The 23,934-nt window shown below is 37.5% G+C and overlaps 1 protein-coding gene across 3 annotated transcripts in view; it reads left to right on the top strand.

Moving 5' to 3' along the window:
• Positions 1–23,934, top strand: part of PARP8 (poly(ADP-ribose) polymerase family member 8) — a 195,871-nt gene that overhangs the window by 121,962 nt on the left and 49,975 nt on the right. For all 3 annotated transcript variants that reach the window (XM_042233798.2, XM_012096951.5, XM_042233797.2), the window contains 7 exons: positions 1,312–1,372; positions 1,822–1,912; positions 14,704–14,770; positions 19,362–19,487; positions 20,355–20,919; positions 22,406–22,456; positions 22,552–22,647. In XM_042233798.2, the coding sequence (XP_042089732.1) occupies positions 1,312–1,372; positions 1,822–1,912; positions 14,704–14,770; positions 19,362–19,487; positions 20,355–20,919; positions 22,406–22,456; positions 22,552–22,647 (1,057 nt within the window). The remainder of the gene's footprint in view (positions 1–1,311; positions 1,373–1,821; positions 1,913–14,703; positions 14,771–19,361; positions 19,488–20,354; positions 20,920–22,405; positions 22,457–22,551; positions 22,648–23,934) is intronic.

The raw sequence follows: 23,934 nt of genomic DNA, 5'->3' as shown, positions 1-23,934 counted from the left end.
TGGGCTACAGTCCATGGGGTCCAAGAGAGTTGGACAGGATTTAGTGACTAAATAACAAGTAGTACCTATTGTGCATTATGATTATATGTATGTAAAATCCTTAGAATGCTTTCTGGCAGGTGAGCGCTCAATAAATATTGGCCATTAGTTTTTACAATTTCTGTTATCATCATAGTTTTTTCCCTCACTGTAATTAGCATTGGTAACTTCAGAATTTTATAAAAATATCAAAAATAGAGATGTGTATGTGTGTAGAATACAAAAACTACTGTTTTATGCCCTTTCAGTTCAGTCGCTCAGTCGTGTCCGACTCTTTGCGACCCCATGAGTCGCAGCACTCCAGGCCTCCCTGTCCATCACCAACTCCCAGAGTTCACTCAGACTCACGTCCATCGAGTCAGTGATGCCATCCAGCCATCTCATCCTCTGTCGTCCCCTTCTCCTCCTGCCCCCAATCCCTCCCAGCATCAGAGTCTTTTCTAATGAGTCAACTCTTCACATGAGGTGGCCAAAGTACTGGAGTTTCAGCTTTAGCATCATTCCTTCCAAAGGACACCAGGACTGATCTCCTTCAGAATGGACTGGTTGGATCTCCTTGCAGTCCATGGGACTGTCAAGCGTCTTCTCCAACACCACAGCTCAAAAGCATCAATTCTTCAGCGCTCAGCTTTCTTCACGGTCCAACTCTCACATCCATACATGACTACTGGAAAAACGATAGCCTTGCCCTTTAGTTATCTTAAAAAGTATTCCTGTTTGTGTGGAATATACTGTTGTTGCTTGTTTTAATTTGGATACATCAGACATGTACAACTGCCTATTGAAACATCAGTGACATTTAAGTGGCAGAACACCTGGATAAGTTTCAGAACTACTGATGTTCTAATGTGGCAGGAAAATTTATGGGCATATTATTGTGGCAATCAGTGATCCCTCCACCCCTTCCTCATGTCAGAGACTCCTTTCTTGCGCTTAGAGGCAGCTCTGAATCTTGAACACCAAGTGATCACATGAGAAGATCGTTCAATTTGTTAAATAGAACCGGGGGTATTTGAAACTATGAACCAAATAACTCTTGAGTTCATGTACGTATTTGCCTGTACATAAAATGGAAAGGTATATATATGGTATAAAGAGGTCACATGAGACCACAATCCAACTAAATTGAGTTAGTTAATGTATGTCCAGTCATTTCTGAACTATCTGTGGGCATCAGGGATGAGAATTCATGACTAAGTTTTAATTTAAAACAACCTCGAACACACTGTCTTTTAAAGAAAATGAAACAATAATGTTAATCTTTGCTTTTAGGGAATATGGAGCCATTGATGATGTAGATATTGATCTGCATATTGATGTTAGCTTTCTTGATGTAAGTATCGACTTATATGATTGCTGCATTTAGAAAACACTTTCATTCTTGGAAGAAATTTAATTTTAGTTTCTCTTATAATAAGATTAGAAGCATAATGACTTTGTTAAAGTGATTTATGAAGAAATGCTACGACTGGTTGAAAAAACAGAGATTTTGCATATGTTTTCTTCCATCAGTTCTTTTAATATTTTCTGAAAATTATGGGTTTGTATCAGTAGTATAGTATGTCCTAATTTGTTTTCACTTGAATTTTCAAATGAAGACCAAAATTTAAAAAGTACTTTGACTTTCATTTCACAGACCTGTAAGTTTTTGAGATAATTTGTAGGCTTTAATGATAAGCACTTCTTCAAAATAAGTTTTAAAAACAAATATATTTTTTATTTTGGAAAAAAAATCAAGAATTCTTAAAAGATGACTAATTCATCTTTCAAATATTTGCACAGGAGGAGATTGCTGTGGCATGGGAAGTGATTCGAACAGAACCTATAATTGTCCGATTACACTGTTCTCTTACACAGTATTTGAATGGCCCAGGTTAGTTTCATTTTCCTATTTTTGCATATTCATCAGTTGTGCTTTGTGCATGAAGTACAAAATGGTTCATTTGGTAATTCTGAACATAATTAAGACTATCTTGATAATGCTGTTTAAACATACTTGCATCCTAACAGAGGTGCTGTATCACCAACATAACTTATGTAAACAGAAACGTACATTTAGTTTTATAGTTTTCAGAAGCTAATGTGTTGCTGTGAAAGAAAAACAATAAAACCTAAAAGAGAATTTTGCATATAATAAAACACTCAGTAACTATACTTAGAGTTGCCCTTAGGTTTAATTTTTTGTGTTTCTGAGCCTGATATTTAATTTTATTTTATCTTTGATTACTAATGAACTTAGCCTAAGTATAACATATTTCTTTTTTGAAAATGAAGTATTAATAATATTTTTGTTTTCCAATACTTGAAGGGATGATTTTTATGTATATGAAGGAAGAGTTGTTTATAACAAAGGATCCTATTATCAATCTTGCCAAGACTTACTGGATTTAAATGTAATCTATATGTATTATGGGACTTCCGTGGTAGCTCAACTGCTAAATAATCTGCCTGCAATGCAGGAGACCCCAGTTCGATTCCTGGGTTGGGAAGATCCCCTGGAGAAGGGAATGGGTACCCACTTCAGTATTGTCTGGCGTCTCTGGTGGCTCAGTTGGTAAAGAGTCTTCCTGCTGTATGAGAGACCCAGGTTTGATCCCTGGATCTGGAAGATCCCCTGGAGAAGGAAATGGCAACCAACCCCAATATTCTTGCCTGGAAAATCCCATGGGTGGAGGAGTCTGGCAAGCTACAGTCCATGGGGTCTCAGAGTCAGACACAACTGAGAGACTTCACTTTATGTACTTCTCTCTCTCTTTCTCTCTCTCTCTCACACACACACCAGTATCTACTCATATTGTTGTAATTATCTACTGCTGCAGAATAAACCACTCCAAAATGAACTGACTTAAAACAACTTCTCTCTCACCATTCTTTGGGGCTCCACTGGGCAGCTCCTGCCTGGAGTCTCCTGTGCCTCTGTAGTCAGATGGTGGGTGGAGTTTATGTTTTTGAAGGCTCCATTAGGTTGGAGGCTCAAAATGGTTGGACTTTAGATGATAGCAATTTTGCAGTTATCATTTCAGGACTACGCAGGACTCAGCTGGAACTATAAAGTGTCTCTTTACACCTTTGGCTGCTTTGTGTGGTTTAGCTTCTTGTAGCTTGGTGACTAGAATCCAGAAGCAAGTGTTCCAAGAAAGGGGCTGTGGTAAAAGGCTCACGGAGTCTCCCACTGTATTTATTCATCAGAATAGTCAAAGAAACCAACCAAAATCAAGGGTTACTGACATAGATGGTGTTTCTTGGAATTGTAGCCATTTTTAATCTTCTGGGCACATATTACCGTGGTCTCTGCATGTTTTGCTTTAGGTGTATCAAAGAGCTAACATCTGTTATTAGTTTTCACATAAGAAAGCTATCTGCCCTTTCAGGTTTATGAAATATATAGGAAGGTCTCCATTTTGAAAATATTTCTGTTGTCATCACTTTTTAATTATTATATAGTGTATTCTACCTAAATAACAACATGCAGTAACATATAGTAACTGGTGTGACCTAATGCTAGGCAAAGACAAATAGAGGTGACATATTTTAATTTTGATTATGTGTACAGAAATAAACATTTATATTTATAAATGCAAAAATATATATAGAGAGAAATGCAATAAAGAAGGAAAATAGAATCCGTCTATACTGAGGAACCAATAAGTCAGTTGGTGGTGTTTCTGTTTTCTGTGCACATGTGGTTTATTTTCATGAAGTAGACATTGAATTGTATTAATAGCTATGCACCTTAATGTTAGAGCCTTTCCTCCAGTCGTTAAATATCCTAAAGCAGAATGATGTGTAATATCTGCATAATAATTTAGCCTGTAGATATATGTGTTTTTGCTGTTTCTCCATTTACTGCAGGGAAATTCTTCTTTCTTTAGTGATTTGAAATATACTTATTCGGTTTTATTCTGATGGAGATTAAAAGAAAAATAAGCCCTCATGTCTGAACTTTTTTTTTTTTTTTCAGTTAACAGGGTTAGGAACAAATTTGGGTCATTTCATCTCTACTCACTCAGTTCCATCTGTGCGAGATGACAGTGTGGCACACTTTTATGTAACCTTTACCACTGTTTCATGTGTTTATATAATCTTGAATTTTGGGCAGAGGTTTCCCTTTACAATATCTTTTAAAGACTCATTATATTTGCATGGCTTTATAAATATTTCAACAATTATGTTTTAATTCATGTTGAGATGATTTGTTGTTCAGTACCATTTATTCAGTTTTGCAACTCATTCGTAATTTAATTCGTACTTTTTCATCTCCATTGACTGATTTACATATTAGTTTGTAAGCTAAAGAAATGTGAGGGTTATGCTTCATTCTTCATACTGGAGAATGAGTCTTTTTTTTTGTGAACAAGAGAAATTTAACGAGGTATAAATTATGAGCTCATAATAGTACCCCCAAAAAGGCAAAAGTGCTTTAGAAACTTCTCCTAGTTTGTGTGTTCAGTTCAGTTCAGTCGCTCAGTTGTGTCCTACTCTTTGGGACCCCATGGACTGCAGCACGCCAGGCCTCCCTGTCCATCACCAACTCCCGGAGCTTACTCAAACTCATGTCCATTGAGTCAGTGATGCCATCTAACCATCTCATCCTCTGTCATTTCCTTCTCCTCCCACCTTCAATCTTTCCCAGCATCAGGATCTTTTCAAATGAGTCAGTTCTTCACATCATGTGGCCAAAGTATTGGAGTTTCAGCTTCACCATCAGTCCTTCTAGTGAATATTCAGGACTGATTTCCTTTAAGATTTACTGGTTTGATCTCCTTGCAGTCCAAGGGACTCTCAAGAGTCTTCTCCAACACCACAGTTCAAAAGCATCAATTCTTCAGTGCTCAGCTTGCTTTATAGTCCAACTCTCACATCCATACATGACTACTGGAAAAACCATAGCTTTGACCAGACGAACCTTTCTTGGCACAATAATGTCTCTGCTTTTTAATATGCTGTCTAGATTGGTCATAGCTTTTCTTCCAAGCATCAAGCATCTTTTAATTTCATGGCTGCAGTCACCAAAGTTTGTGTGTGAAGTATTTTAATTCTATTCATTTGGGAGAAATCTGTCTTGATTGAGTTTGTGTTTTGTAGTGTGTACTTACTGAGCTTTCCCCCTTCATTTTCCTTGGTATTGTTGTTGTTGTTATTGTTATTGTTGTTATTTAGTCATCAAGTCATGTCCAACTCGTTTGCAAAGCCATGGACTGTAGCCTGCCAGGCTCCTCTGTCCATGAGATTTCCCAGGCAAAAATACTGAAGTTGCCATTTCCTTCTCCAGGAGATCTTTCCAGCCTGGGGTCAAATCCCATATTGGCAGGGAGATTCTTTACCACTGAGCCACTGGGAAGCCCCTTCCTTGTTACAATTTATATATTTATCTTTGATTGTTATGCTTAGATCTTATTCCACCTCAAGGAAGTTTTATGCAATAATTTTTTTTGTTGTTCCTTCTCTATCTGTTCTCCACAGTATATGCAGATTGGATCTAATTCCTATATCCTTCATGCTTTTTATCATTTGTCTTAAGTCTTTTGCCCATCACCTCTGATTTTATAAGTTATTTTTCAATTAATCTTCTACTACATTAAGCAAAATTTTTCATAATTTAGTCTTTGATTTAATGTTCCCCTTCAGTTTTTAACTTGACCGCAGTCTCTACTGATATCATATTTATATTATCAATTGCTTTCCTTTTATTTATGCATCATTTGGAATTTTGTTGTGAACAAAATCAACAGTCGCCCAAGACACATAATTTTGTTCCTGTGGATGTGAATTTTGTTTCCCTCAGAATTCAGGCAGTGTTAAAATGCACTTCTCTCAAAAATTAGTATGGTTTGTGTATAATTTCTTGCATTAAGAAGAGTAAAGACTCTTTGTAATGAAAACAGAAAATACAGAGACAGCGTGGAGGAAAAAAAACAGTAAAGAGGATTCCACATTTACTTGATTCTATAGTTAGAAGAACAAGAACCTCAGATATGCAGATGACACAACCCTTATGGCAGAAAGTGAAGAACTAAAGAGCCTCTTGATGAAAGTGAAAGAGGAGAGTGAAAAAGTCCTCTTAAAACTCAACATTCAGAAAACTGAGATCATGGCATCTGGTTCCATCACTTCATGGCAAATAGATGGGGAAACAGTGGAAACAATCAGAGACTTTATTTGGGGGACTCCAAAAATACTGCAAATGGTGACTGCAACCATGAAATTAAAAGATGCTTGGTCTTTTCAAGAAAAGCTATGGCCAACCTAGACAACATATTAAAAAGCAGAGACATTACTTTCCCACAAGGTCCATCTAGTCAAAGCTATGTTTTCTCCAGTAGTCATGTATGGACATGAGAGTTGGACTATAAAGAAAGTTGAGCACTGAAGAATTGATGCTTTTGAAGTGTGGTGATGAAGACTCTTGAGAGTCTCTTGGACTGCAGGGAGATCAAACCAGCCCATCCTAAAGGAAATCAGTCCTGAATATTCACTGGAAGGACTAATGCTGAAGCTGATACTCCAGTACTTTGGCTACCTGATGTGAAGAACTGACTCGTTGGCAAAGACTCTGATGCTGGGAAAGATTGAAGGCAAGAGGAGAAGGGGACAACAAAGGATGAGATGGTTGGATGGCATCACCAACTTGATGAACATGAGTTTGGGTAGACTCTCACAGTTTGTGATGGACAGGGAAACCTAATGTGCTGCAGTCCATGGGGTCTCCAAGAGTCAGACATGACTGAGCAACTGAACTGAACTGACAGTGAGCAAGAATCTCTTAGAAGAAATGGAATAGCCCTCATAGTCAACAGAAGAGTCTGAAATGCAGTACTTGTGTGCAATCTCAAAAACAACAGAATGATCTCCGTTCGTTTCCAAGCAAACTATCAAATAGCACAGTAATCCAAGTCTGGGCCCCAACCACTGATGACAAGAAGCTGCAGCTGACTGGTTGCATGAAGACCTAAAAAACTTTCTAGAACTAACCTCAAAAAAGATGTCTTTTTCACTATAAGAGATTGGATTGCAAAATTAGGAAGTCAGGAGATGCTTGGAGTAACAGGCAAGATTGGCCTTGGAGTACAAAATGAAGCAGGAAAAAGGCTAACAGAGTTTTGCCAAGAGAATGCACTGGTCATAGCAAGCACCCTCTTCCAACAATAAAAGAGATGACTCTACACTCAAGATATCACCAAATGGTCAATAACTGAAATGATTATATTCTTTACAGCCTAAGTTCGTGAAGCTCTATGCAGTCAGCAAAAACAAGACTGGGGAGCTGACTGTGGCTCAGATCATGAGCTCCTTATTGTGAAATTCAAACAGAAATGGAAGAAAGTAGGGAAAACCACTAGCACATTCAGGTATAACCTAAGTCAAACCCCTTACGATTATACAATGGAAGTAACAAATGGATTCAAGGGATTAGACCTGGCAGACAAAGTGCCTCAAGAACTAGGGACAGAGGATTTATAACTTGTACAGGAGACAGTGACCAAAACCACCCCAAAGATAAAGAAATGCAAAAAAAAGGCAAAGTAGTTGTCTGAGGAGGCCTTACAAATAGCTGAGGAAAGAATAGAAGCGAAAAACAAGGGAAGAGAAGGGTAAAATATATCCAACTGAATGCAGAGTTCCAGGGAATAACAGGGAGAGATAAGAAGGCCTTCTTAAATGAACAATGCAAAGAAGTAGAGGAAACCAATAAAATGGGAAAGACTGGAGATGTTTTCAAGAAAATTGGAGATATCTAGGGAACATCTCATGCAAGGATGGGGATGACAAAGGACAGAAAAGGTATGGAAATGACAGAATCAGAAGAGATTCAGAAGGGTCACAAGAACTATACAAAAAAGATCTTAATGACTAGGATAACCATGATGGTGTGATCAGTCACTTAGAGCCAGACATCCTGGAGTGTGAAGTCAAGTGGTCCTTAGGAAGCATTACTACCAACAAAGCTAGTGGAGGTGATAAAGTTCCAGTTGAGCTATTTCAAATCCTAAAAGATGATGTTGTTAAGGTGCTGCACTGAGTATGTCAACAAATTTGGAAAACTCAGCAGTGGCCACAGAACTGGAAAAGGTTTTCATTCCAATCCCAAAGAAAGATAATGCCAAAGAATGTTCAAACTACCATACAGTTGCACTCATTTTACGTGCTAGTAAGGTTATGCTCAAAATCCTTCAGGCTAGGCTCAAGCAGTACATGAACCAAGAACTTCCAGATGTATAAGCTGTGTTTAGAAAAGGCAGAGGAGCCAGAGAGCCAATTGGCAACATTCACTGGATCATGGAGAAAGCAAGGGAATTCCACAAAAGCATCTACTTCTGCTTCATTGACCAAGCACCTTGAATGTATGGATAACAACAAACTGTGGGAAATTCTTAAAGAGATGGGAATATCAGACCACCTTACCTGTCTCCTGGGAAACCGTATGCAGGTCAGGAAGCAACAGTTAGAACCAGACATGGAACAACAGTCTGGTTCAGAATTGAGAAAGTAAGACAAAGCTGTATATTGTCATCTTGGTTATTTAATTTATATCCAGAGCACATCATGAAGAATGCTGGGTTAAATGAAGCACAGACTGGAATCAAGATTGCTGGGAGTAATAACAACCTCAGATATACAGATGATACCACTCTAATGGCAGAAAGTGAAGAACTAAAGAGCCTTTTGATGAGGGTAAAAGAGGAGAGTGAAAAAGCTGGCTTAAAACTCAACATTCAAAAACTAAAATTATGGCATTCAGTCCCAATACTGCATGGCAAATAGAAGTGGAAAAAGTGGAATCAGTGACAGATTTTCTTTTCTTGGGCTCTAAAATCTCTGCAGAGGGTTACTACAGCCATCAAATTAAAAGATGCTTACTCCTTGGAAGGAAAAATATGACAAACCTAGACAATGTATTAAAAAGCAAGGACATCACTTTGCTGGTAAATATCCATATAGTTAAAGCTGTGTTTTTCCAGTACTCAGGTACAGATGTGAGAGTTGGATCATAAGGCTGAGGGCCGAAGAATTGATGCTTTTGAACTGTGTTGCTGGAGAAGCCTCTTGAGAGTCCCTTGGATTGTGAAAAGGTTAAACCAGTCAATCCTAAAGGAAATCAACCCTGGATATTCATTGAAAGGACTGATGCTGAAATTGAAGCTTCAATATTTTAGCCACCTGATGCAAAGAGCCCACTCATTGAAAAAAAAGACTCTGATGCTGGGAAAGATTGAAGGTAAAAGGAGAAGAGGGTTACAAAGGATGAGATTCTTCAATGTCATCACCAACTCAGTGGACATGAATTTGAGCAAACTTCGGCAGATACGAACAGGGAAGCCTAGTTTGCTGCAGTCCGTGGAGTCACAGAGAGTTGAATATGACTTAGTGACTGAACAACAACAAGATTAGTTCCATTTGTAGCAAAATTTGCTTCAAAGTTTCTCTCATATGAGGATGGCATTATTCCAAGTTTCTGGTCCTTTTGCTGGATTTCTCCTATTTCTAAAATGCAGCGATTATGATAAGCCTTGTTCAGGACGATTGACTCACTTTGTCAGCTTAACTAGTAAATTTCCCCAAAGACTATTTTTTTTTTCTCAGAGAAATTTAAGGAAGAATATGATTTAAAATTAGGAATAATATGAAATAGATGGCCAACCTAGAGACAAGGATACTAAAAAGAAACATATAATTTATTATTCTGGAAAAAATAATGAGAGTTTATCCTAGTTTACAATTTGGATCATTGCAAGCAAATAAATAGATGAGAAAGTATTTCTTGAAGATTGTTTTGCAATGTCTTAGACAATATCAACATTTATAGTAAAATGAACTTGCAAAAAATGTATGACTTGCAAAAATTCAAGGTTTAGGCTGACCTAGTTAACAGTTCTTTTTGAAGAGCACTTGTTCCTTGGTTTGGAGAATGTATGAGTAATACTTATCTGAACTATAACATTTGGCCAGGGCTAATCTGACAGTGTATCTGTGAGTGAACAGAAATGATAAGGAAAGAAGAAATAACCTCCTTATCCACTTTGAAGTTAAAGATTATTTTCATTGTACATGGGGAAATATACTTTAAATAAAAAGACAAGATTGTTATGATTTTTATGGTACTATGTATTTTTTTGAAAATTGCTGGTATGAGGAAAAGGGGATGACAGAGGATGAGATGGCTGGATGGCATCACTGACTCGACGGACATGAGTCTGAGTGAACTCCCAGAGTTGGTGATGGACAGGGAGGCCTGGCGTGCTGCGATTCATGGGGTCGCAAAGAGTCGGACACGACTGAGCGGCTGAACTGAACTGAACTGAAGTCTAGTTTATGGTCTCAAGGACGAGGCTGCTTTTTGTTTAAAGTGACACACAACTAACATTATTAAAAATGTTTTCTTGTGCAAATCATCTCATTATTGATACCACTACATTTATATGATTAGAGTTGGAATAATTTCCACCTATCTTGAACGACCCTCACTTATTGCTTTCCCAACCTAAATTATGAGAGACAAGGAAAAGCTGAATAATCTTCCCTTTTAAAACAAAAAATATTTTAGGAGTTTATCTTTCTCATTCTTTTGTCCCCAAAAATGTACCTTGTGGGGAATTTAGTTGAGGTAAACTTTTAATTTAGGGAGAATAAGTATTTCTATGATATTTATTACTTTTCCTGTAAAAGGTCATTTACTTGTAGATTCTACTTTTATATTTATTTATTTGTAGATTCTACTCTTAATAGTCTACTTAGAAGACTACTTTTAGCTAAATTTATACCTGAATATTTGTTTACTCCTGGAGAAGGAAATGACACCCACTTCAATATTCTTGCCTGGAAAATTCCATGAAAAGTCCATGGGGTCGCAAAGAGTCAGACACGGCTGAGCATACAGACACATATTTGTTTATTTGCTTAATGGGTCTTTTATATTCCATTTTATTTTCTAGCTAATTATTTTGGCTAGCAAATATCTATTACTTTTAACATTTAAAAAAATTAATCTAAAGCATTTTCAGATTTACAGAAAAACTGCCAAGTTAGTATAGAGTCCCCATACATGTATATCCAATTTAACTGATTACTAACATCTTATTTGAGTACATTAAATACATTTCAGAAGCTAATTGTATTAATTTTAATAGTATATGAATTTTGTCGCTTGAATTTTGGAATATTTTTGGAAATAACATCTTATTAGCTCTTTCAGTATATTCCACAATTTGGGGTCATTCAGATTTTATACTACTAATTGAGTCAATATTTGTGACATTTAGTTTCTGCTAATTCATAGTATGAATAAGTTTTGGTCTTTGTATTATTAATTTGTAGGAATAATTTATATATTTTGGTAAATAGTTGTGTGTACGATATCTCTTCTCTTTTTCTCCCTTTGTCTTATACAATTATCTTCAGTGAAGATTTCAGTTCTTCTAGTGCATTTTGAATTTTTTTCTGCATTTTTAAAAGCCAGGCCCCTTTCATTTTTCTGCCTTCATCTTCCCAGTTTCTTTTTCCATCTGCCTGAGAAGAGATTGTGTCTTCTTAAATCTTCTTAGAGAGAACACACTCTGTTCTAATTTTGTCATCTTTTTCTTTAAAGAATAATTCCCCTGAGTTTTCAAGTTAGGATTTTTTAAATTCATTTTTCTATAGCCCTGGGTTTGGGACTCATGGAATTGAAGTTAAGTATCCTCTATGTTAAGGATTAGAATGTTTGCTGGACAGAAACTGATGGGTGATTAGCACCAGTTTTCTTTGATCAGTGGAGTGTTTGTATCCCAGACTAATGGCCAAGACAGGGAGTGAGGCAGCTGGGGGTACCAGCCTGCTTTGCTGTGTGGAGCATGTGTGATCTGAGGATGTATAATGATTAGACAGTCTTAGTTCTAATGATCTGTTATTGCCACAGTTTGTGAGAATGGTACTACCCTTGCTCTTGTACAAGGTCATCTTTTTATTTGCATACTAGCTTCCATCCTCTTTCATCTAAATTAACACACCCTTTTCTCTCCTTCTTATACTGTTCATGTATGTCTCTTTCTTCTAAAAGATTCCCATCAGTAAAAAAAAAAAAGTCCTCTCATTTTAAAAACAAACACCTTTAGACCTTAAATCACTCTTCATTTAGTCGCTAGCACTCTGCTTCCCGTGACTGTTGCGTTTCTTCATTAGACTTGTCTCTGTTAACTTACTCATTTCTGCCCCTTCTTTTCTTCCTTGAATATGCTGTAGATGTGTTTTGGACACATCATTTCACAACCAGGCCTCTTGTCAGCATCACCAGTGACTTGAATATTGCTTAATGACGCAATGACCAATTTGGAGTCTTCATCTTAATTAACTTAGCAGCATATTATAACAGTTGTTTATCCCCTCCTTGGAAAACTTTTGTGAACATATGTCCATATCAGCAGCATTCTGGAACCTTCCATCCTCGTAGCTATTCCTCTTCAACCTTCTCTGTGGAGCCTCTAGATACTGGATGGCTCAGGCCAAATCCTTAACTTCCGTCTTCCATCTACACTCACTCATAGTTTCTCATCCAGCCTCATGCCTTTAAATACATATATGTTCTGACTCATCCAAATGTATGTCTTTAGCATGTTTTTCTCATCCAAGTGTGTAAATACTGGATTTCTCTAGTAGCCTACTTAAAGTTTTCCACTCGAGTGACAATCAAGCATTTCAAATTTACAGTGAAGGTGGGTCCTTAGCTGTGTCTGACTCTTTGCGACCCTATGGACTATAGCCTGCCAACCTCCTCTGTCCATGGGATTCTCCAGGCAAGAATACTGGAGTTGGGTTGCCATTTCCTCCTCCAGGGGATCTTCCCCACCCAAATTTACAATATCCAGAGTGAAACTGCTGATCTTCCCCGCTGCTTCAATCTGATTCTCTTGCAGTCTTTCACCCAGAAATTTGTTAACTTTTATACTTCTGGTTGCTCAGGCCAAAATCCTTTGATTCATCCTTGACTCCATTCTTTTTCTGATACTTTGAATTCAGTCCATCAGCAAAACCTGTCAGATCTCCCAGAGAGTGTGAGTCCAGAATGTTCCCCACCTTCACTAATCCAAGCTACCATACTCGTCCCTCAAGTACTGTAAGTTCTGGGCCGAATTTCCTGTTTCTACCTCTGGTCTTTACAGAAGATCCTGTAAAGGAGGAGCTGCCTGTGCTCCTTCTGTCGTCTCCTCTCCTAACGAGATACCTTGTTCACTCCTCTCCGACTCCCCTTGGTGGTCCTAGAATAGTGAAGCACATTTCTTCCTTAGGGGCACTGCCCTGTGTCTACTCCAGCCAGGACCATTTACTTTCTGCCATATTATCTAATGCTGATGTCTTTTTGTGCCCACCTAACCTTTAGCCCCCTACTCCCTTTTCCTTCTTTATTTTTATCCAGAGCCTTTATCACTATGTGGCATTTGGTCTGTTTTCTTATCTGTTTTCTATCTGTCTCCCCCTGTTTACTAAGGCTTAGAAGGGCAGGGTATTTGTGTGTTTTGCAGCTCTATCTATAGTGGCTGGCACAGAGGGAACATAATAAATACCCTTTAAAACCAGTGAATAATGAATGGTGAGTGACTCTTTTGGTAGTTATCAATTTCATAAGCAGCATAGTTATTAATTTACATAAAGGCACATATCTGATAAAAACGTTAAGCACACAAGGTGGTGTGCAGTGAAAAGTGAAACTCCCTATGCCTTACTGTCATTCTCCATTGTTTTATTCTTAGAAAAAGATCTATGTGTAAATGTCTCTCTTACACCTAAAGAATAGAGTGCAAACTATTCTTACACCTAAAGAATATCTCTTACACCTAAACAATAGAGTGCAAATACACATTGCTATTTACACTTAACATATATTTTTGAAAATCATCATTATTATATATATTATACATCTACATATACATATATTTATACATTAGAATATAATATGGAAGGAAAGCTGTGACAAACCTCACAGTGTATTAAAAAGCAAGGACATCATTTGCTCCACAAAGGTACATATAGTCAAAGCTATGGTTTTTCCAGTAGTCATGTACAGATGTGAGAGTTGGTTCATAAAAAAGGTTGAGCACTGAAGAATTGATGCTTTCAAATTGTGGTGCTGGAATAGACTCTTGAGAGTCCCTTGGACAGCAAGGAGATCAAACCAGTCAATCCTAAAGGAAATCAAACCTGAATATTCATTGGAAAGACTGATGTTAAAGCTGAAGCTCCAATACTTTGGCCACTTGATGCAAAGAGCTGAGTCATTGGAAAAGACCCTGATGATGAGAAAGACTGAAAGCAAAAGGAGACAGAAGACAAAAAAGTGGCAGAGGATGAGGTGGTTAGATAGCATTACTGACTCAATGGACATGAAACTGAGCAAACTCTGAGAGCTGGTGACAGACGGGGAAGCCTGGAGTGCTGCGTTCCATTGGGTCGCAAAGAGTCGGACACAGCTTAGTGACTCAACAACAGCAATGGCACCCTAGATCTCCAAATCTCTGTATAAAGCATAAGTAACCACGTGTAGGATTGTGTGTAGACTATTTTAAAATGTGTATGTGTGTGTATATACATATTACGTACACATAGCAATATATATATTACTTTTCAGTCTTTTTCCTGGCCGATAGTTGAGTTTCAACTCAAAGTTTAGACCATTTTTTTCTTTTTCCTTTGCAGTGCCCACTGTTGATGTCTTTCAGATTTCCACAAAAGAGAGATTTGGTCTGGGACATCAGCTGAAAAAGTAAGTTTTCCAATGAGTGAAAGCAAATTTCTGTTAAAGAGAGCTGAGTTCTCATTTTGCTTGCCACCCCCACCCCATTTTTATTCAGCACAGCTTTTTGAAGTAAATGCCTCAGGAGAGGAATTCATCCTGATGCTGAGAGGCACATCAATAATTTAGCTGGCAGAGCTCACTTTTAGAACTGTGCCAGATTCCACCTGCCCCGCCCCCTACCCCCCCCCCCCGCCCCCCCCCCAGCCAGGATCCTTTCTCATTCCTGCAATACCCTGCCTTCCACGTGAGAAGGTGGGCATGTGAAAATCAGAAAATAAACTCTTAATGTTTAGAATTCCACATCTTTGAAATGAAATTCAATTTACAACATATGTTTAGCACTTTATATTATGTGGTGTTTTCCTTTTAAGGACTCTGAAGAGAAGTTTTCTCAGTTTTCTGTATTGAATTAGGTATGTTTTTCCAGCCTAATTGGCTTTGTTTTTTTGATTGGACTTTGTTTTTCAAGCCAGTATCTTACAGGTCTTGGAGCGAGGCATGGAGCCTGCCTTCTATGTTAAGCCATTCAAGTTAGGTACCACCTCACCTTGCCACATCTTCCCACCCCCCCTATGATTTTTTTTTTCCTTCACCAATTTTCTCCTTCGTTTTAAAACTTATTTTTAATTTAATGACTTTACTTGTTTAGAGTGGTTTTAGGTTCACAGCAAAATTGAAAGGAAGGTACTGAGCTTGCCTCCTGCCCCCACACATACATAGCTTCCCTATTAGCAACATCTCCTACCAAGTGGCACATTTGTTACAACTGGTGAACCTATATTGACTATGATTATCACCCAAAGTCCAGAGTTCTACTTTATGTACTTTTGTAAGCCACTTAAGAAATATTTTGGGAGAGTGAAATGACATTGGTCCAAACAAGACAAGAAACATAAAAGTACAGAAGTGTAGAAATAGCTTCCTACCCATACTGGCATTTGAGTACATCATTGGGGCTCAGAAAAAGTAATAATGTGTGTAATCCCCAACCCTGAGAAATTAAGGAAATCTGTATTCTATATTCACTGTTTAATCACATTATAGAATATGTTTAGTCGCCGAATCATGTCCAACTCTTGTGACTCCATGGACTAGAGCCTGCCAGGCTCCTCTGTCCTCTGGGTTTCTGGAGTGGGTTACCATTTCCTGCTCCAGGGGATCTTCCTGACCAGGGATCAAACACAGGTCTCCTACATTGCAGGTGGTCTCCTTTTTGGCAGGCAGATTCTTTACCAACTGATCCACCAGGAAATAGCATTTCAAAAAAGTTATTTACTTTTATGTATAGATTTGAGTTATGTGGACAGTTTGGTATATGAACTGGAACTTTTTTTTCACGACTCTTGATCAGTTTTAGTCTAATTTAGTTTCTTTCCTTAATTTTAAATAACTGGGTATGCCTGTGATCTTATAGTCTAATATAATATATAATAAAATTCAAAACCTGATCTCATTCTCAGAATAAGTCATAAGAGGAAATTGAAATATAAAGAGGTTATCTTCCAGAAACATACAGCAAGTTAGGAAGGCAGATTTAGAATCTAGGCCTTTTGTTATTGCTCAGGAAATAAGAAATACTCATTAAACTTTTTCTGTGATTCTTTATCTTTTGTGTTTCTGGCAAAAAGACAGAATCTCAACAACAGCAGGAGCTGCAGCATTTACTTATGCAGTGCTGCTTTTTTTTGTCAAGTAGTTAGCATAGTGATATATATTACCACCCTTGATCTTCATAACAACCCTATCAAGCAGGTACTATTACTCGCCATGTTTCCTAGATGATGAAGCCCAGGCCCCAACAGTTTAAGCAACTTGCTTTAGCTCACACACTGAGAAAGTGGTAGAGCCAGGATGTGATTCCACATCAGTATTTTTGATTCACCCACTAATCTGTCTCTCATACAATCCTAGATACTTCTTGCCTTCATAAAGCTTGGAATATATTTTCAGCATTGAATACATATTGGGGAAAACGTGAAGTCATTAGAAGAGCCTGAAGGAAAAAATACTGACTCCAAACAGGTGTAATATGGTGATCAGTCTTGAATAGGGTATCTGTTAGTCAAAGGCTAAGCATATCACAGACTATGGAAATAATCTTAAACTCTGTATGACTTTATGTTCAATTGGCATTAATCAAACTTAAGCTATTTTTAAAAGGAAAAGTACATTGTGAATCTCCAGCATTGCCTTAAGTACATACAAATAAAGCATGGTATAAATTATTCATATGTTGAGTTCAAATTTATAAACCAAAATTCAGTTTATAACTGATGTGTAAATTGCAGTAAAAACTCACATTTCAAATTAATACAGGAATTTAACTTGATGGATGATGTCATTTCGCTGCAGCTGTTTGAACACAGTACTGGTTACAGTGGTGCACATTTCTTTTGAAATCAGCATGTAGAAAATCATCACATTGCCCCTGTATACTCCCATTTCTCTATCTGAACTACCCTGGAATCTTTGTTTGAATAGCTGACTGCGACATCATCTGGTCTTGATGTGAATGCATAATTTACCTTGAAGTCTTTTCCCTTCTTTTTATCATCAGCCAATGGCAGTTGTAATAGTTCTTAGTGCCAGTAAATTCAAACACCAGTATGAGCACTGAAATCTCTATTGTAAGGGAGTGTCCATTATACTAAATGTACTCACATGTATATTTCAAATTACCATTGAAATGAAACACCATATTGAATTACTTATAGAGACAGTTAACTCCTCCCTTTCAAATCCAGGAACAGGTAGGGATTTGGGTGTCCAAGTTTAAGAATTACTAGTTTAAGATGTTGAAGTCACACTTTAGAATGCTAATGTTATTTGAAAATGAGAACAATTTTAGCTCTTTGACTTGTGCTTTGTTCTGGTTAGTCTGTCGAGAATCAGAGATGCACTTGTTAGGTTTCTTAGGGAATGGAACACAGGAATGGCAATTTTTTATAGGAGGAAAAGAATTTAAATCTGCCTGGTACAAAGGGTGGTGTCACTGGGGAGTTCAGGTTAGGTCCAGGGGAAAACGATGACCCTGATGTTCTATTACATTTAACTTTTGCTAAAATCTTGGGAGAAAAATATCTTCAAAAATTAAGTGGAAAATAAAACCTTGGTTTCCTGTTCTGATCTCTGGGAGAGAGAATACTGCAAATTTGAAGTCATGCATCAGTGATTGTCACTGCAGTGTTACCCCCTTCTTCCTCACCACCTCTACAGCTATAAACACCACCCCCCATAATTCCATATTTCCTCTGAATTCATCTAAGCTAGCTGACAAAGTTGGGGTAGTAAGTCTGAGTGATATAGTTTCTGGCAATCTGTGTTAATTTGGTAAATGAATAATCAGCCTAGTATTAAGAGGCACACCTGCCCCTTTTGAATAACATGTTAACATAGATTCATCTGTATCAGATTACATAGGTATTACAGCTCTGCCACTTTCTATCCAGGTAAACTTGGACAAATTTCATGTCCTTACCTTACTTATGAAATGTGTAGAAGGAGGAAAAAAGATTCGTAAATAAAGTTCCTCCTTTACACCCCGGCCTATTGTCAGTGGTAGATACTGGTACCATTTTCCTGGTCCAAAAGCAATCTGTGTTAGAAATAACTGAAAACAGCAGGAATAGCAGCCAGTGCTGAATTGACTCTGAAAAGAAAATGAAAATGTTTAATCTATTACACACAATGTTTATTTTAAAATTTCTTCTCTACTTCAATATCACTTAAGGGACCCTCCTCCAGGGCTACTGGAGAGATGGGATCCAGAGAAACTGTCACAGCCTGGGACTCATCTCAGAAAATAAGGCCATGTCTTAAATCCACAGTTGACATTCTAGAATTTTTTACTGCGAAACAGTGATACCATGGTCTTGATTTAGAAAATATTGAGGTCAGAAGTTACCAAATTCCTGCCTTATGATAGGAACTGAAAATTCTTAGAGGCTCATCATTAAAAGAAAAAAAAATACAGCATATTTTCAAGTGAATGGGGCTGTGCTGAACATAATATTTGCTGATCTGCTTATTCTCCATAGAGTTAGTTTTGCACAGCTAATTTTTGCTTAGGATTTTGTAGTTTCATTTTGGTTTCCTTTTCAGGAAGAAAACGACATAAACAAATCAAGTAAAAAGAAAAAGTTTACTTGTATCTTAATCATAATTAATAACAAAAATAATTTTTAAACCTATGTGGCTGGCACCAACAAAATATTTCAGACTTTTCTTTTGCCACCAAAGCTAAAGCTGTTGATCCTAGAGGGTGTCCTTATAAATCTCTTTATATCTTTATTCTTTTACCTTTTATCAATTATTTAATCAATTGTATTTTTAATTATGTCACAGCAATTATTAATTGCAACACAGTAAAACCATTAGAAATTTTCTATAGGATGCTTTCCTACACATGAAATCATCTTGTGTGGTTCAAAATTAAATTCTCTCTAATCACCATGCCTTTATTTTCCTGTGATAAATGCATTCTCTCCATAATCTATACACAAATCTGATAGTAAATTACCTTGGAACTGTGACAACACACTTACCTTTGGTTTGACAGAATCATGCAGACATTTGTTACACAGCAGTGGAAGCAGAGCAAAGAAAAATCCAATTGCCTGCACAATAAGAAGCTGTCAGAGAAGAAAGTCAAGTCTCCCCTGCATTTGTTTTCAACCTTGCGCAGGTGGGTAATAGACATCTTTCCCTCGTCTTACTTAAATGCTGCACTTGTGATCTTCCATGGTTATTTAGTTCAGCGTGTTCCTTCTACAGTCTTGGCATCTGTTTATTTTCTTTATGGCTTTAAAGAACAAATCAAAAAACATAGCTACTCATTTCTGTGTTTTGAGTTTGTGTTTTTACATTGGTTAAATTTACTAAAATTACATTTCTTTTGGCTTCTAATTCCATAGAGTTTCCCTACCAAAATTTGTCCTTTGTATCGCAGGGGTCCTCAAATGGTCCATGGCCTCTTAGGAACCAGGCCACATAGCAGGAGGTGAGCTGCAGGCTAGTAAGCGAAGCTTCATATGTATTTACAGTCACTGCCCATCACTAGCATTACTGCCTGAGCTCCTGTCAGATCACTGGTGACATTAAGATTCTCAGAGGATTGAAAACCCTAACCCTAAAGTCAAGGTGGAATATTCTGACATTGGCACAAAACAGAAATGAACTACACAATAAATGTAACTCACTTGAACCATCCTGAAACCACCACACTCCCAGGCCCACAAAAAAAGTTTCTTCCATGAAACCCTTTCTGATACGAAAAAGGTTAGGGACCACAGCTTTATAGACCTCTAGAATAGGTAGGAGGGGGAAAAAAAAAAACTGGACAATCAATCCTTTTTTATTTTGCTTTCCAGGTAACATAGAGTTCAGTCCCTGTGATTTTTCGGTACATACTTCTGGTTTCAGTTTTCACTGGATAGGCTGGGTTTAAAAGAGATGGTATTTGTAGCAGAGTTGAGTTGATGGAGCTCGACAGGTGTTCTCCAGGGTCTGTTACACTCACGATTTGCCCTGTGTTAACTGTTCGATTTCAAAGGTCGCCAAGTTATCCTCCCCCTGGTTGTGGAAAAAGCAAATCTAAACTGAAATCAGAGCAGGACGGGATCTCCAAGACGCAGAAGCTACTGCGGAGGACTTGTTCCAGCACCGTCAAGACGGAGGACATGTGCGCCCCGAAGCCACACAGGACCTTCGGGCGTTCGCTGTCCAGCGACCCCCGGGCTGAGCAGGCAGTGACAACCATTAAGTCGCACAAACTCTTGAATCGTCCCTGCCCTGCAGCCGTCAAGCAGGAGGACTGCCTCGCTCTCAAGTCGCACAAACTCTTGACCCGCTCTTGTTCTGGAGACCCACGCTGTGAGCACAATGCCAGCCTGAAGCCTCACAAACTGTTAAGCAGGTCTTACTCCAGTAACCTCAGAATGGAAGAATTATACGGACTCAAGAATCACAAGTTGCTCAGCAAGTCTTACTCCAGTGCCCCCAAGTCATCCAAAACGGAGCTTTTCAAGGAACCCAATGCAGAGGGCAGGAGGCTCTCTCTTACCTCAGGGCTCATTGGTATCTTAACACCATCGTCATCTTCATCTTCCCAGCCTGCTGTGCGTACATATTTTCATCTTGAGTTCTTAGATGTTAGCCAAGGGGCAGGAGAGGGTTTTGTGAGTATGTCTGTGTTGCAAATGTCTGGTCAAAGACGCACGGTTTTGTTTTGGGTTTTGAAGATTTACTATTTTTTTTCTTTTGAATATTCCTTTGCATACCAGACATTTTCAGCTAGTACTGGAATGTTCGTTTTGATTCTGGAAAAACAAATGTTCCTGTGGATGTGAGGTCTAGTCCAGATTCCTGTCATGGGAATGAATACTCCTAAAAATAGAAGGAAGTCCATTGAATTCACAAAACAAGCATAGCATTTTGAATGTTTAATTAAGCAGGTTTATCTAATCCCTAGTTTTCTCACATAAGTAGTGGAAGTCAGAGTTTGTCTAAAGACTAAGAGTGGTATCCTTCCTGTTGTACATTAGTGGAACGCTTTGCCTGTGAACTTGTAGAGAAAAGTAATACTTAACCACTGTATCCTAGAGCGTTACTTCAAGCTGCTCTCAGTGTCTGCTTTATAAAACTGAAATCGCTTTATCCTGAAGCTGTTTTGTGGTGAAGATGGGGCTGGCAGGAGATTGTATTAAAACTTAAGTACTTTGGGTGGTATTTACTGGGAGTCAGATTTACACAAAGTTTGCCTCTAGAGTGATTAGCATTATAGCCAGCTTCAGATAAAGAAGCAGACCTATCTTATTTATAATTACATAAAATAATTGACCAAAAGTTTTCTTTGCTTTTAGTAAATTGGTATGTGTGTGTGTTTGTGGTGCTCTTGTATAGGTATATTTCTGAAATTACATTGTAAACTATACTGTGAAATTTTGTGTGACGAAAATATATTTGACTATGTTGGTAGTTTTAGGTGGGCATCCCTAAAAGCCCATATCTTCTCAAAACTGTCAAAGACATACAGAAAATTAATTTTGTCAGAGTTACATAGTAGACAGCGTCCCATAGTTAGTTTCACTCAAGAAAGATAATTTTAGATATTCTGTGACAGAAAATGTCTTCGTGTCCTCCCATAATACGTCCTACCGTATTATGTTGAGTGTAATATGGTGTTTAGTATTCTACCCCTTTCAGTAGCTTGGAGGAATTGTGCCTCTTTCATACATCCTTGGAGGAATAATTCTATCTAGTTGTAAAATGAGTCTGAATAGTCTAAATGAGGAAGTGAGAACGTTCAGTGATCAGGGACAGAGACAGCAAGTTTTTGTGATCATTTAGAGATGCCAGTCATTTTTACTAGAAGATCAGAAATTAAGAATGCAATTCATTTAGTTTAAACACAGATTGCAATAATAATGGAAGAAAGAACATTATAATAAATTATAAAATCTTAGTCTCATAATCAGTGATTTGATTCACTTACAGGTAATCTTAGAAAATCACATCTGCATTCATTCTTGCAAAAGTAAAACACTATAATTTATATATTTTTCCTAATTTAAAAACATTTTCTTTTTACTTTGCTTCTTATAGCCAAATGGTGCCAAATGCATTCCAATACGAGACCGTGGCTTCCTAGTGCAGGTATGAGCCAAGCCTCTGAAATAGTTTAGCCTTTAGTGGGTTTTCAAATCCTTCTTGAACTTGACTTAATTCTTTCTCTTTATTGTCTTATTCAGACAATTGAGTTTGCTGAACAGCGGATCCCTGTGTTAAATGAGTACTGTGTGGTTTGTGATGAACCACATGTGTTTCAGAATGGCCCCATGCTTAGGGTAAGTTCTCACTGGTGGAATGTTGGTTTAGAACAGAAATGAAGAAGGTTAAGATATAAACAAGTAAATAATTGCACTTACAGTAAATGCTCTCTATTGAGTCAGTTATTTAATACACAAAGTTGTATAGTTTTGACAAATGTATAACTATCTCTGAAGGACTCTGTGAAAGATCAACAAGCAGTTTCACTTTAGGAAAATATTTCTTAACTGTATTTCTTACATGCACCTATCACCTTGTTGTTGGTCTGTCTTTGTATACCTCTGTGTCCATCCATATTGATATGTATATGTATGTAAACTTGTAAACACAGTTGTTTTCAAAACCACACAATCTGCAGTACTTAATGTAGGAGGAATTCCCTCGTGGTTCAGTGGTTAGGACTCCATGCTTTTACTGCCAAGGGCCTGGGTTCAATCCCTTTTCGAGGAACTAAGGCCCCACAAGCCAAAAAAAAAAAAAAAAACACACACACAGAAGAAAAAGAATAAGATATTTAATATAGAAATGGGTAGTCCTTATTCCAGTTAGAAGAGGTATATATAGTAGACTCAGAGAATTAAAGATTTTTTTTTACTGCCTACTCATGCATTTGTGACATTATTAAGGAAGTATGGAAATAAGAATCAGTGTGTAAATGCTTTTTTGGGGAAAATTATCCAATTGAAATTTTTTTGCAGTTTTTTTATTGAGATAAAATTTGTATAAATGTACAATTCATTGTTTTAATGTGTACAATTCAGTGTTTTTTTAAATAATATTCTCAATTTTGTGCAATTATGACTACTTTCTATAATTCCAGAATCTATTACCCCAAAAGAGAACCCCCGTAAATCTTAGTAATCACTCCCAATCTTCCCTTCCTCTCATCCTCTGGCAACCACTAATATATTTTCTGTCTCTATGAATTTGCCTATTTTAGAAATTTCATATGAATGGACATTAAATTATATGTTATGTGGCCATTTTTTCACTTGGTAGTAAAATGTTTTTGAGGTTCATCTATGTAGTGTGTCTCATAACTTATTCCTTTAATGGTGGAATAATACTCCATTATACAGCTATGTGACTTGTTTATCCGTTCATCAGTTAATGGAATTGCTGGAGACTTGTGTTAACTCTGTTCAACTGTTTCAGGAACTAGCAAACTTTCTGACAGTGACTGTGCCACTTTAGATTTCTAACAGCAGTGTTTGATGGGGTTCAAGTTTCTCCACATCTTCACCAACGCTTGCCATTCACCTCTTTTTTCCTCCAACTGTAACCATCCTATGAATTGGGAAGTT

The sequence above is a fragment of the Ovis aries genome, chromosome 16 (assembly GCF_016772045.2).
Source record: "Ovis aries strain OAR_USU_Benz2616 breed Rambouillet chromosome 16, ARS-UI_Ramb_v3.0, whole genome shotgun sequence".
NCBI lineage: Eukaryota > Metazoa > Chordata > Mammalia > Artiodactyla > Bovidae > Ovis > Ovis aries.
The sequence above is the reverse complement of the archived record's forward strand: the minus strand, read 5'-3'. Positions and strand labels throughout refer to the sequence as shown.